At 37.6% G+C, this 14,225-nt stretch overlaps 1 protein-coding gene across 2 annotated transcripts in view; it reads right to left on the reverse strand.

The window, feature by feature from the left end:
* Nucleotides 1–13,787, reverse strand: part of cpxm2 (carboxypeptidase X (M14 family), member 2) — a 33,178-nt gene extending 19,391 nt beyond the window's left edge. The window contains exons 1-4 of one of the 2 annotated variants that reach the window (XM_014994794.2): nucleotides 12,747–13,787; nucleotides 7,936–8,417; nucleotides 4,166–4,267; nucleotides 95–204 (exon numbers count right to left, since the gene is read on the reverse strand). In XM_014994794.2, the coding sequence (XP_014850280.2) occupies nucleotides 95–204; nucleotides 4,166–4,267; nucleotides 7,936–8,215 (492 nt within the window). In that variant the 5' untranslated portion in view covers nucleotides 8,216–8,417; nucleotides 12,747–13,787. The remainder of the gene's footprint in view (nucleotides 1–94; nucleotides 205–4,165; nucleotides 4,268–7,935; nucleotides 8,418–12,746) is intronic. The other variant, XM_088016437.1, reaches the window with a different exon arrangement.
* Nucleotides 13,788–14,225: the final 438 nt, after the last annotated feature.

Raw genomic sequence — 14,225 nt, forward strand, 5'->3', positions numbered from 1 at the left:
AAGGAAACGCGAGACATCCTAGGTTGTCATGCAAGCCCCAACATATCCATTAAGCTTGGCCAAGACATAGCAGCACTTTACATTCCCATTTTACCTGAATGTTAAGACGACCTCTGTGTGCACCAAGACCGTAGCGTTTCGTGGACGAAGCGTGAAGCTGGAAGTCATCAATCTTTAGAGTCTCCAGTCCCATGGGAGGGCATTCTAGGCAAAGAGAAAAGACAAATTGGCCTGTGATGTTAATGCTACGTGTAATAATATGTATTACTCTATACACTTCATATCTGCATATAGAGTGTATGACAGCCCCTGTCACCAGGAACCATGAAAGCTTATTTCAGCAGTAATGACTATTTTACACTTTTGCACTGTGAGCTGGAGATGAGGGGGGGGGGGAGCAGCAAGCAGCTGCACTCAGCACTCTGTCATCAGGCAGCTTCCCTCTAATGCTAATTTAGTGAAGGTTTCAGGCCAATAGAAGAGTATTATTCACTCATTGCAGCGCTTTTTTGGATGCCAAAAATATCCAACCTTATACCACAACAAAAGGGGGTCTGCAGAAAGAAAAGTGAAGCTTGTGGTGGTAATTTGATGATTAAACTCTTGCATACTCCAAAACATATCAACTATTCATGATGATTATCAATTTTACACTATGAATATTTGGGAACCTAATAATTTTGGAATGCACATTTATTAAAGTTCATCAAGCCACAACCTGAATTAAATTATTGAGCTGACTAAATGAGCATTTTATGCCAAAAGCAAGTTAGTGTAACTTACTTTTGAAGCTTTCCTTTGTGCTGAAACAGAATCAATAATGTAGGCAACACTCATAGAAGAAAAACAGAGTTGAGTCAAAACATGCAAAGCAAAAAACTTTGATACATTTTAAAACTATTTTGAGACAGACCAACACAAAGTTGTGCGTAATTACAAAGTGAAAGAAACATGATACACAATGACAAATGTTTCTCCAAAAGAAAATATGAAAAGTGTGTCAAGCACATGATTAGTCCCCGTGACTCTGTGAACCATAAAGTGCAGTGTAATCAATTGACAATGAAGCTAATTGGTAATCAGAGTCCTCAGAGACCACTGTATATTGTACATGTGTCTCTATTCCAGAACACCAGATTCAAATGGTCGCATGCTATCAAAAACTGCAGAACACTTATTCAAGTCAGGCGTGTGGCAGGAGGGAAATGTCTAAAACATGCAGGGAAGTGGTATCTGGGGACTCAAACTGAGAAACAGTGGTTTAGATCAAAATATATTCTTGTTAAAATAGCTCAGTAAAGGTCCAAGACTTTCAAACACTGGGAAAAACTGCTGTTTACAATTGCTCTTTATCTAGTCTGTGTTTTATCTACCATGCATGAAAGCAAGAGCAAAACATTTGGTGTGCAGATGTGCGAAACTGGTAGAGACGTGCTCCCAAAAACTGCAATTACTTCTGCAATTAAAGGTGGGCTGAATACAAATTCAAGCCACACTTCTCAGATTTTTATTTCTAAAAAGTTTGGAAATTGTGCATCATTATCCTCACACTTCACAATTTTGCTTTACTTTGTGTTGGTTTATCACATATCTACCAAAAATCCTTTATGTCTGTCACTTAAACAATGCTTAAAATAAATCCATGGAGTATGAATACTTTTGCAAGGCTCTATAACTTCCCTCAGCCATGGGGTAACCTCCACCAAAATTGCATAGTGCCGCCAAGGAGAGAGATATCTGGACCTCAGAAAAGAAGTAGACAAGCCATGCCCAGATATCATCAGAGGATGGGCATTGTTGTAATGTAACTCTGCTGCATTACAACAATGCAATAAAACTCTATGCAATCACACTTCGTCATGCAGTCATCTTTAAAGATATCCCAGCTAAGCTCAACATGAATGAGTAGCAGACACCGATATAGTTTGTTTCCAAAAATTTGTCTGGCAAGTCTTTATTATGGAAAAACTTCTGCAAAACATCTCTTCTGAAGAAATTAAAATTGCACATGCCTGAGAAGGTTTTCCTTTCATGCCGGAGGGAGTTGCAGTTTGTTTGAGCAAACTCCAGCATTTAAGTGACTGCAGAAACTGAGATGGTGCTGACTAAATTCAGCTCTTTGTGTAGGAATCTCTCATCTTTTTACACTACAGTGGATGTTAACCAATAGGGCCAAATGGGCAAATCAAAGCTGACGTGTGAAATCTCTGCGGGTCGGCAGCTCTTTTGGGTTGGATCAAGCCAGAGCACAGAAATGGAACATCAGAGGAAGAATTTCCGATTCAACGCTGGTCTGTTTGTACATGCAGCACATGCCGCACATGTCGCTGTCACACGGCCAGGACTCCCTTCACAAATGAACTCCCTGTGGTAAAACATGAGGAGGATTTGGACTTGCTTTTTTACAGATTTTATTCATGGAAGTTTGGAATAAACTACTGGAATGATGTAGATTATAAAAAGGAAACAGCTGTGCAAGGACAAGCAATGGAAATTTGTATGGGCAAGAGACAGCATGTAATGTAAAAACAAACAAACAATTATTTAGGGAAAGGTTAGTTCCTCATTTAAAACTGGAGTTTAAAGTGTAACTAATAAACCAAAAGAATAAGCAGGGAAGCTCATACAACTTAATTTTTGAATGTTTGGCCGAACACTAGAGTTACCAATCAATCAACGTGTTTGACAAACCCTCGTCCCTGAAAGAAGGCCAAAGCAACAAGGCTAGCTCCACAGACACACTCACACAAAGCAGATGTGTTTCTGCCATGCTGCAAAGCCGCAAATCATTATCAACATCTGTGCACAATTCACGGAGACCCACACAGGAATAAAGCATCTGGCTTCAACAATAACGTGTAATATGAATCATATTTTAGAAAAACTGACATTTATTTCTTCCTATGACGCTCTTGGGATGTCAGTCCACTCAGAGGTTATGCAGGGCATTGACATCTAGTCATTTTCTTAACATTTGGAGGCTTTTTTATGCTTTGCATGTATTGATTATGTATTGTATGTTGTTTATCAAGTGGAAGCTTTAAGCTACTTCTAAACAGAGTTCTTGACAGATTTGAATGTTGTGGATTTCTGAGAACAGTAGAAGACACGAACAAAAAAGCCTTACATACAAAATGTGCTATATTTTCATATAGTTTCATATACACAAAATGTATTTTATGAAACTAATTGGAAAGCTAGTCATAGAACCAATGTTCCTCTCCTGAAAGCAAGACTATTCACACCCCTTAAACGTTTTCACATTTTATTCTGCCACAACTCAAATGGAGGAAAACATATCCACAGTTTTGAAATGTTATACAAATAAAAATCTGAAAAGTGCGGTGTGTCATTTCTGATAATTCTTTGCAACACAGATCTAATTCAGACTATAAGAATATTATCTGTGAACATTATTTTAAAGAATTGCCTCATATTTACTACATATTAACTACAATTTGTAACTATTAAATGTTACAATTAACTTTTAATAGTTACAATTAAGTATAAATTGTTAATAGTTAATTAACTATTAAATGTAGTTGCATATTACATTCAACTATAACTAGTTAAATGTAATTAGATCTAACTTGCAAAATGATATTTAATATAGTCACTTTATAACTATATTCAATGTAGTTACAAAGTGGAAGGTGCATTTATAACTTAAGATTAACCTCATAAAAGGATACGAATTAATCCCATTACATAGTCCTTAATCCTATTAATCCTCACACTAGGGAAGCTATAAGTATTTTTCAGAGCACCTTTGCACTTTTAGTAAAGAGAGTTCAATTAGCATTCAAGAAAAGCTACTGAGATATCTGGTCTCAGTATAGCAAATTTATTGCAACCCATTTATTGTAAATTTATTGCAACCAAACACAACACCTTCCAGCCAAAGAGGACATTAGTGCCTCTGTGGTTGAAATCCATGCTGTAGAGCATCATTTATATAACCAGACCCTTCCTCAAAGTAAAAATAGTTATTCCCAGAACATTACACCTTTCCAAAATATTTGTAATCTCTGAGAGAAGTCCTGCTATCCCATCCTAACAGATCCTGTGGAGATGGAAATAGGTCTCTGACTCTTTGGGGGAAAGATAGATTTTATGAGCTCAATAAATTCCCTCAACAAGCAAGTAGCTCTGGTTTTTCACTCACCCTCTGTCATCGAGTTGAACTCTGCGTCTCCTTCTGAGATGATGTTTGATTCTTTCAGGGTGCTCTTCTTGTTCTTCACTGTCTTTCTGTTGGGCGTTTTCACTGAGAAAATGACAAAAAAATGGAAAATAGTCAACTTACTAACTCTTTCCATCTTTTATTATATATCGAAACTTGTATGAATCTTCTATTAAAATCTAAAACCAACAACCTTCACAAGTCAAATAACACGGAAATCCTGTAGGAAAATGTGTTTTTAAGCAGGACAATTATCCTAAACCTGCAACAAGAGCTACATCGCAATAGTTCAAATCAAAGTATATGCATGTGTCATGGTCAAAGACATTCTCCATCCAATATGACTGAACTTCAACTATTTTGCAGAAATGAACAAGTAACCATTTCTACCTTTAAATGTACTGTAGCATTTAAAAAGTGGTTGCATGTGACATGTGATGAACAAGTCATGGAAGCATATGGGCTCTTTACATGTCAGCTTCCGTGTTCGGGGATAAGCGGCTCGGTCGCTTCCGGTCTATTGAAAATGGCATTTTACACTAGGTGCTTGCAGGGCTTGCCCAAGGTAACAATTAATGATCGATCCGAAGCCCCAACAAGAAAGCTGGAGAAAGGTTTTAAGATGTACGCCTCATTATACATTCACAGATACGAAGGTGAGTTTTACTTTCTTTTAACTTTGTGGCTAACATTAACTTTAGCTTATGCTAGTAGCCAATATTCTCGGACATTTTTCTTTTAAAAATGTGCCACTTAAGTATCTAAACATTTTAATTAATTCCGATGGACAATGTCTTTACCTTATTTCCAATTTATTTTCAAGTATATTCTGTGTGTTTATTGTCGTTAATGCCAAACAGAGACCAAGTAACGGGGGAGATTATGGTTCGGGCTTTTTGCTTCCGAAGCATGAGGAAGCACAACAAGCCCCATAGCTCAAAAGTAGGGCAGCACTGGTGTCAGAGTTCTAGTTCAGCTGACTGTTCAGCTTCAAAGTTGTTGCTTTTAGAAAAATGTGGCCGTGTTTCTTAAGGTCTGTTATTTCGTTTTATTACTTTTGCATCCTTCTTGTTAAGAACTCAAATTGGATGGTGTTTACAGTAGTAGTGTGTACATGGGGATCAGTTGCTCGGCTGTCTGGCTCTGGTCTGCTCACTCGTTCCCATACACTGGCTCTTTCAGGCTGAATACAGAAGTGATTCCATGGAAATAACACAGGGACGACTCCTTTATTGACCATCTGTCTCCCCCCGGTAGTTTTAGGCTGAAGAAGCTGATCCGGAGTCAAGTGAAGGCTGCAAACTTTGCTGTGCGGTGTATAACTGGTACTGGTAGTGACAAATATTTACAAGCCACCGTCTTCTTAATTCAGGATCGCTTGAAAATCCATGAAAACTCAAAAGCCCATTATATTTGGAAGATAACAGTGTTCATAGTATTGCTTTATTTTGCGTCTGAAATATGACTTTGTCTTTTCTTGTGGATGTGACGTCAGCGCCGCCAGAGCCCTTTGTGATAAAAGAATGCAAAATGTCATGGGTACATCAATATAAACCTTATGCATTTAGATTAACAGAAAATTTACGTTTGTCCACAGAAATATCCATAACGTATGCCAACATGGTTGCACTTTTTATAGATTTTGCCACATTAAAACCACTAACTGCATTCCACTTGATCAAAATTTTGTGTGATGGTCCAAAAATAAAATTAAGCATAACTTTAGTGTAAAAATACAACTATGCATGATTTTTTAAAATGTTGTACCCATAAAAATCTGGATATGGAAAGCCTTTGTATTGTGTTCCTCAGTTGGAACCATAAACAAAAACAATGACACAGCACTGCAGGACTGAGTGACTGTAGCTTATATACTCACATTTTTAAACTCAGAAAATGTTCTAGTTGAACCAAAATCGTCAGAAACTAATGACATAATTTACAAAGTTACTTTCTAAGTTCTGCCATTACTTTAAGCACTTCAGTTCCTAGCAATGACACAGGAGTAGTAAATTGAGTCCTAGATTACAGTCAATTTACGAGCTCATTTTCTGATTAAATAAACATTCACCAGTTTGAGATAGTAGACATTGCATTGTTCAAGTGGATCTAGTAGTTAAGACCAGAATTATCAAATCAAATCAAATTTTATTTGTATAGCACATTTCAGCAGCAAGGCATTTCAAAGTGCTTTACATAATTAAAATAAAAACAGCATGTGAGAAAATATATTTACAAAACAGTTTGAACATTAAAAATATATTAATCTAATCTGATCCCGAGTTTTTAATTTAGAGGTAATGAAAACACTTCATCTTTAATTGATGAAAGGTACATCAGGCAGTTTATCTTACATTTGAGTAGAGCGATATGGATCGATGCCATTTTGGGTCAAAAAAGAATTTTGAAAAGAATGCTGTCTGTGCTCAAGTAACAAAACTGAACTTGATAACCTATGCTTGTGGTTTTTAAACACCCTAAAGCAAAGCTTCATTAAAAGACTGCAGATACAATTACCTTCACATTATAGAAAAGTGATAGCTTTATTACATTTGACATACAATATTGGTTATTTCCTGCCATTTAGATGTTTTTTAGCTTTAGCTAGACATTAGAAGCTAAAATTATGTTTAACTACAATTTTATAATTTATTGTACCTACATGAAGTTGTACTATTTTTTTCCTACAGAGTGCCTTTAGATTGTTGTTTTTGTTTTTATTATATGCACCTACTTTTTTCACTTCTGGCATGTGCACAGTGTCGTCACATGTCCTTCAACTTCTTTCAAGCACCATATGTTCTCAGGCTTTTTTAAGATTTTTTTTTTCCCTGTCCAACTTGGTTATGAATCTAAAGTGACGAGTCACTAAGAAATCCAACACGTGGACTATTGACAAGCTCTGGGTTACACGTATAGAAGTTATTTTATGTTGCTGACAGTTATTATGGGAGCCTATCAACACTATAGTTATTTGTTGTAATAACACCAAAGGAAATATTGTTTTTATCAAAAAGGAGGGGAGCAGCAAGTTTTGCTTTCATCCTCCACCCACAGTCCCACCTGCAGACAGTTTCCCTGCTGAAACATGTAAAGTCACATGCCTGCTACATGAGGTCAGCATGACTTCATTCAAGCACTATATGCTCGCAAACACCAGATACCATCACACCCCTCACTGTCCTCCAATCACCTTGCAGTTTTTTTTGTTTTGTTTTTTTCATATGCTAACATTTGTGGTGCACATTTCTACTGAATATTACTTCTGCTTCAGCACCTTCTGTCTAGCATAGGATTTATGACCCTGCTGGAAACAGAAACGTTACTCTAACCTACACACATCTGAGCAGCATTATAACACATCCTCCTAACACATTGAGGGGATTATAAAGGAGGTTATTGATTTCTTAAGATAATGTAAATTCACATGTCACTCTGACTTTATCACCTGTAGTTAATTTCACATAAATATATCGAAGTACTCATTTGTTTATTTTGTTATTTTTGCTTTTAAACTACCAATAGAAAACATTGCATTAATATTTTCTTACCAAAGTTTGGTTGGAAGCATAAGTAACTTATGCAACATAGTTACACTAGTATGCCTAGTGCCTTTAACACTGGCCATTGACAATATGAAATGGTAATCCACTGTCATCTAGTGGCAACACTGTCTCATAGAAGTTTGCTGAGAAAGTTTTACCAGAACCTAAGTTTTCCATGCAGCACTATTTGAAGCTGTCTGTTTTTACCTGGTTTTGTGGGATCAGTGATTTTATCTGTCTTCTTGACATTTCCCATCTCTCCCTTAGGCATTTTCCGTGCTGGCTTCTGTTTCGCCTCTCCTTGTGCGTTGGCTGTCGAGGAAATGGACTTCTCCGGCATTCTAACCTGATTGTACCGTTCCCTTGTGAGCATCTCCTGCATGTAGTTATCCTCATCCTCTTCAACAGAGGCAAGGCTGAGGTCTGCAAACCCTACGAAGAGCAGCAGAGCCAGAGGGGTCAGAAGGCTGAGGAGTTGCCCTGTCATGGCCCGAGGAGGGGGATTATCTCCGTTTGAAAGTCAAGATCTAGTCTCCAGATGAGCCTCCTGGTGCTGCCGGTGCTGCGTCCCATCAAGTGCTCGTCTTTCGCTTCCCCTCCCCTCCAAAGCAAAGAGTTCAGAAAGTTGTCAGAGCGCTCCAAGTCTGTAATGAAGGCAGCGGAGCCAGAGGGTCCATGGACGCCTCAGTCTGGGAAAAATACAGTGAGGGAGGGAGAGACAAAGACAGCAGCTGATGAGGGAGCAGGCAGGAAGGAGGCAGTGAGACAGGTGATTCACACAGAAACTTTTTTTCCCCTCCATTTCAAACCCACCCAGCTTGCAGACACATTACATTAGTAATGCGATTTTATTAGTCTGGGTAAAGGTGAAATGGGGACAGAAACATGACACTATTTTCTTCTCCTCCCAGTTTGTTTTGCACATGAGCTGCTTTAACCCAAAGAAAAGTTTATTTTTTACAACAAGAGAAATAATTCAGTCTTTTGAATACATCACTTTGTTTTTATTCTAACAAACAGTAGCGGTCAAAAGTCATGCCTTAAGTTAAGTGTCAATTCAAAAGCTTCTATTCACCACAAAGCATTTTATAAGACAAACAGATCAAATTGATATCAAAATATACTGAATTCCATTCAGTCCGATATATTCCACACATACGGTTCTATTCAGATCCAATTCACTCCAAATTAAGATGCAGTCTCAGTGGATATTTTAACGCCACAATGTAAAAGTGTATTTATTTACAGAAGCCCATCCGGCTTCATCACTTTGCAAGAATCCCTGAGCATGATCAAGCAAGTAGCAACTACAGAAAGGAACCGCTCCCTTTTCATCGGATGAACCTTATGACTGAACCATATTCAATATTAGTGGCAACCTGCCATGACCCGCTGGAGAGGAGAGAACAGGAAGGAGACAGGTCCTCACAGAACCACTAAGCCAGGAGTGATTTATATAGAAATGAAAAACGGAGAGCTCACAATGTGAATGAGACCAAAAAGCACAGTCAACAAAAGAGACACAGCTAAACATCCAAACACTGAGGCAGGGTGACTTTCTGTGAGAAAGAAACTCGAGGAGAATATAGAATCTTACTGGCAGCATCGGCTCCATCCAGGAGAAAAACACAACCACAGCTTTTATTTTGCAGTCAGAAGTGTTGCTGTGAAGTTACAGTTAGTTTAATTTTCAGAAGAGGTCATAAATAAGTTACATTTATTTTGACCTGAAATTATATATGTGATTTAATACAGCATTTCTTTGGAAAAAAGATTCATTTGGTCATTATCACAAAGCTGTAGATTCATTGTGAATCGTTGGTACAATCCACCAATTCTGTTGGCAAATAATCAAACACATTCACATGGCTTCCTTTTAATCTTCACTCGTTAATGAAATTAACATGGAAACACAAAGAGTTCAAGTAAAGTCTCAACTGTTTGGAGGACAAATCTAAGTTAAGTCTGAAGTTTTATTATTTTTGCAAATTAAGTTACTATATTTGAAAGAGTCATGACAATGGAAAAAAAACAAAAACAAAAAAACAACAGAAATATTGCTATCAAGGACTCCAGTGAGGAGAAAAACAACTTAAGCACTGAGACAGCTTTGCCCTCTGAAGAAAAACAAAGTAAAGCCAGCAATACGTTTATGAATGACTGTCGGTGAAAGAGACACAGTTAAACTAAGAAGCACTAAGCCAAGGATACTTTGCAGAAGAATAAATATAGAGTACACACAGTTGTTGACAATAGTAGTTCATCACACAGCCCTCCCTCTCAGCCCTTCCCCCCGCAAACACACACATGCACACACACCATATAAAAACACTATTATAGAAGCAATGAACACTCAGCACATTTTATAGGAAAGAAGATCAGGAATTACAGAAAGTTAATGGCAACAAGAGCTACATCAATGACTGTCCAGGAAAGAGACACAGCTGGACACAAAAATCACTGAGCTACGAGTATCTGCCATGGTAAAAAAATAAAATAATAAAAATTAAAAAAAAAGAAAGCAGGATTGGTATCCGTTGCCTTACATGAACTAAGCTTCTGAGAAACACTAATGAAGAACTTGTTGCTTTCGAGCACGCCGCTCTGCTTTTTGCAGTGCTTTGCCTGTTTCAGTCAACACATCTGAGGGCTGAGCAACACTTTGCACATTAACAAGCACTTGAAATTTTCCCAAACAAACTGCCTGCGGAGCCAGACATGTTTCTACACAGGGATGGCGCGCTGCCTCGTGTGTCACTGATCATTACATCAGCATCGTGTACTGCTCAGGAAGCTTTTACCTCCTAATTAATTATTCCCTTCCTCAGTCTGACTCAAATAGAGCAGCTGGTGGTGGAGTTTTGCTTTCATTGGAATAAAACACGTAAAGCAAACCTTAAGCTGTCGCATGACCAAAGCAAGATTTCTTTGACTTTTATTTATTTAGTAACATTATAAAGTTAAAGCTAAACTCAATGTTTTCTATGCATCTTATTTTAGTGTGCTTCTTGACAATACTGTGCAAAAGCATATTGGATCTTAATTTAAAGCTTTTGAAATATTGCCAGGCAAAGATGAAAATCCCTTAACCAGCCTGGTTGCATGAGTACCAGTTTAGATGATAACTGAAAAAAAAAAAAAAAAAGATGCTCAGAAAGGCCTGGAAAGATGCATGGAAACCCAACTTATACCTGAAACTGAGAGAGCGTCTGAACAGAAGCAAAAAGGGGAGCTTAGTCGGCAGTCGAGTCACAGAAGAACAGGATCAGGAGTGGGTGGACAGCTCAAGGCTGCCAGCCTCTGTGTACTGCTGGCACAATGCTTTGCCAGCCACGCAGGCGCTCAGCATTCGCCCACTTCACATTGAGGCTACACCCATCCTCAGCTGTCTGACGTGGGGAGGGAACGGAAGGAGGGATGAGGAAAAAGGCTGCCAGGAGGACTATAAGACTTTACAGCATGAAGAGGCCTGGGAGACATACAAAATCCTTCTTCTCTGCACAGCTTCAAAACAGCTTCAACTCAGCCATTTGACATGCTAAATGTTGTGGCACATGGCAGCAAAGACAGGTTTGCAGAGAAATCCACAAGACATTGATGGATAGCTGTGGAAATGTAGGGCAGAAGATGTGCATGATTGTTTGACTTTGTCTCTGTGGTTTTATTAAAGTTAAGTAAACCACCTTTCCATGATTATGAACCAAGTCAACAACTTTTACAAACAGAGCCACTGAAAGTTATTAGAGAAGTTGAAAGCTGTCTGCTTAGTACGTTCTGGTCTGAAAGTTACCATCAATCTTGATTTATGTTTTGTCTCTGAGCCTCAGTGAATAAAAGCCTCCTCAGTTGTTTTTTGTTTTTTCTTTTGCAAAGCCTCTTGGATTTCCATTTTCTGTCCATGTTTTCCTGGCAGCTATTATCTTGAGTCTGTCTTCTCCATGAAGTCTGCTGATTATTATTTTTTTTATCTCTTTTACTTCTTAAAAGTATTTAAACTTTGAATTTGTGTGTGATACATTTAATTAAGCAACACATCTTGAAAGTATTTTCTTGCTGTTCTCATTATGCATCAACTATTTGGTATCAAGACACAAAAAAGATTTCGAAAAGATCTGGATTTAGAAATTGTTCATCAGATTGATTATACACAGATTAAAATCATTTTTAAGATGCCACAGAAAATGTCAGTTACCAAAGTTTTCTCTGGAGCTCAGTTTAACACTGCATTGCTCCCTTTCAATTCTGTGTCAAACACAGCATTGTTTTTAATGCTGTGGCTTCTGTTAGCCTGTATGCTAACTAACAGAAGGCTAAACTTTGCTTACAGGGGCAAATTTCGCTGTTTATAAATGTCTGTGCTTTTCAAGTAACCAAAAAGATATGATGTGACAACTGACAGAGCACCACTCATCACTTCTATACTGCTAAAAAAAAATAAAGGGAACATTTCACTTTAATTTTGTGTGTGGCTCCAAATCCAGGCCTCCATTGGTTAGTAAATTTGATTTCCATTGATGATTTTTGTGTGATTTTGTTGTCAGCACATTCAACTTTGTACAGAACAAAGTATTCAATGAGAATATTTCATTCAGTCAGATCTAGGATGTGTTATTTGAGTGTTCCCTTTATTTTTTTGAGCAGTGTATTTAGGTGACATTGCTTTAAAACGTCAGTTAGCAAGCTACACGTGGCATGCAATTTTAGCTAGGTGCAGGCTAGCAAACCAGATAGCCTCACTACTAACAGAGCTAACAATAATTTGTTAAATTTGGGTCACTTGATAAAAAGCATGAACTTCAAAAACGCTAAATATTCTGTTCATTGAGCGCTCAAAAACTACTGTTAAGTTTAGCAGATATTTCTGTTAATTTTGTAACTCATCCTGTTCCTATTTTAATTTGGTCATCTGTTTTATTTTGTTTACTATTCTCTACTTACTTGCTGTTTTACCTGTAACACTTTTTTCTGTTTTTATATGTCTCATCAGTTTAGTCATGTTTGGTTTACATGTTTTTTACCTTCTTCTTTTGTTCACAGGTGTTCTGTCATTTCCCAGCGCAGTCCGTGCTCTTCCACAGCTGTTCAGGTAATCAACCTTACCTATTCAGTGAACACCATCCCTATGTAATCTATATTCCTCTCTTTTCTTTCTACTTCCTGTTCTCTGCTGTGTTCATACTGCTTTGCTCCCTGCAAGTTAATTTTGAGCTATACATAATGTGACCCATGTTGCTTTTTTAAATCAAAGTAATTTGATTATGTCATTTTGGCTTAAAATATGTTATCGCTCTAACACTGTGAATAATTTTACTCATGCCATAGCATAGCAATTTTATACCATTCTCTGCTGGGATGGCATTTACTGCAACATCTGAATCAGGTGACGCATGCAAAAATGTTTTTTATTTTTATTTTATTTTTTTTTGCATGTGCATAAATAATAATATGCCATCAAATTAATTAGTCATTAGTTTAAGGTGTTCTCATGTAACAGAGGGTTGTTGGTAAAATAGATGACATTTTGCAGCACTTTTGTAGACAAACTAATAGCTCTTTACACTTTAATGACACTGATCAATAGGAAACTTGGGTCCTTCCCCAAAGGCACATGTGGCAGAAGGAACCTACAAATATTAACCCACAACTTTTGCAAGGATCCAGGCTTTCTTTCAGGTTTGTAAAGTGAACTTGACGAATATTTCTCAAAGGTTTCTGACGGAGTAGTAAAGTTTTATTTTTATGTGGACTTTGCATGCCTTTTCACTTATTTTTATTTCTACTTGGAAGTCCATCATAGGACATAATATTTCAGTGTAGGACCAATGGAGCATAACTAACGCAACAGGTCACAGTCCCCCAAGCCAACAATAATTTTAAACTGCATCCAAAACTTGAGAGGGTGCTGCTTTTTAAGCCAAACTCGGAACTGGTACCATAGATATGCTGGTAAGCCTGACAACTACATACTATGCCCCCTCTTGGAATCCTAAGGAACCACAAGTTAACTCGGAAACAATGTTCTTTTGGGACTATAAAATAAGATTGAGTTATGTATCATTCTTGAAATTAGAGTAGCTCAGTTTTGGACGAGTTTACATTTTTCCAAGCTTCAAAAGCAGGTTTTTCTGCAAAGGTTAGAGGACAGAATGTTCCCAGACATTCAACCAAGTGATATGGATTATGTCATGGTTCAGCTTTACTTGTTGTAAGCTAGAATTCGTGCTGCACATTAACAGGAAATCATTAGCTCCTAAATTATATCCATAAATTCCCTCACTGTTCTCTAACGATCCCGTGTGGTTTGTTAGGTTATAAAATACTACTCCAGGCACTGTTCAGTTCATCATTCAATTATTAAAATAACGTAACAACTACAAAACTATCAAAACATTGTAGTCAACTTAAACTGAGAGGCTGGCCAGAGACAGTTTTACTCAGAGAAGCAGCCATGAGAGATCCTAGAGCACATGTGTCAAACTCAAGGCCCACGGGCCACA

Source organism: Poecilia mexicana, unplaced genomic scaffold (genome assembly GCF_051168715.1).
Source record: "Poecilia mexicana isolate PSO_F unplaced genomic scaffold, ASM5116871v1 scaffold_19, whole genome shotgun sequence".
NCBI classification, from domain to species: domain Eukaryota; kingdom Metazoa; phylum Chordata; class Actinopteri; order Cyprinodontiformes; family Poeciliidae; genus Poecilia; species Poecilia mexicana.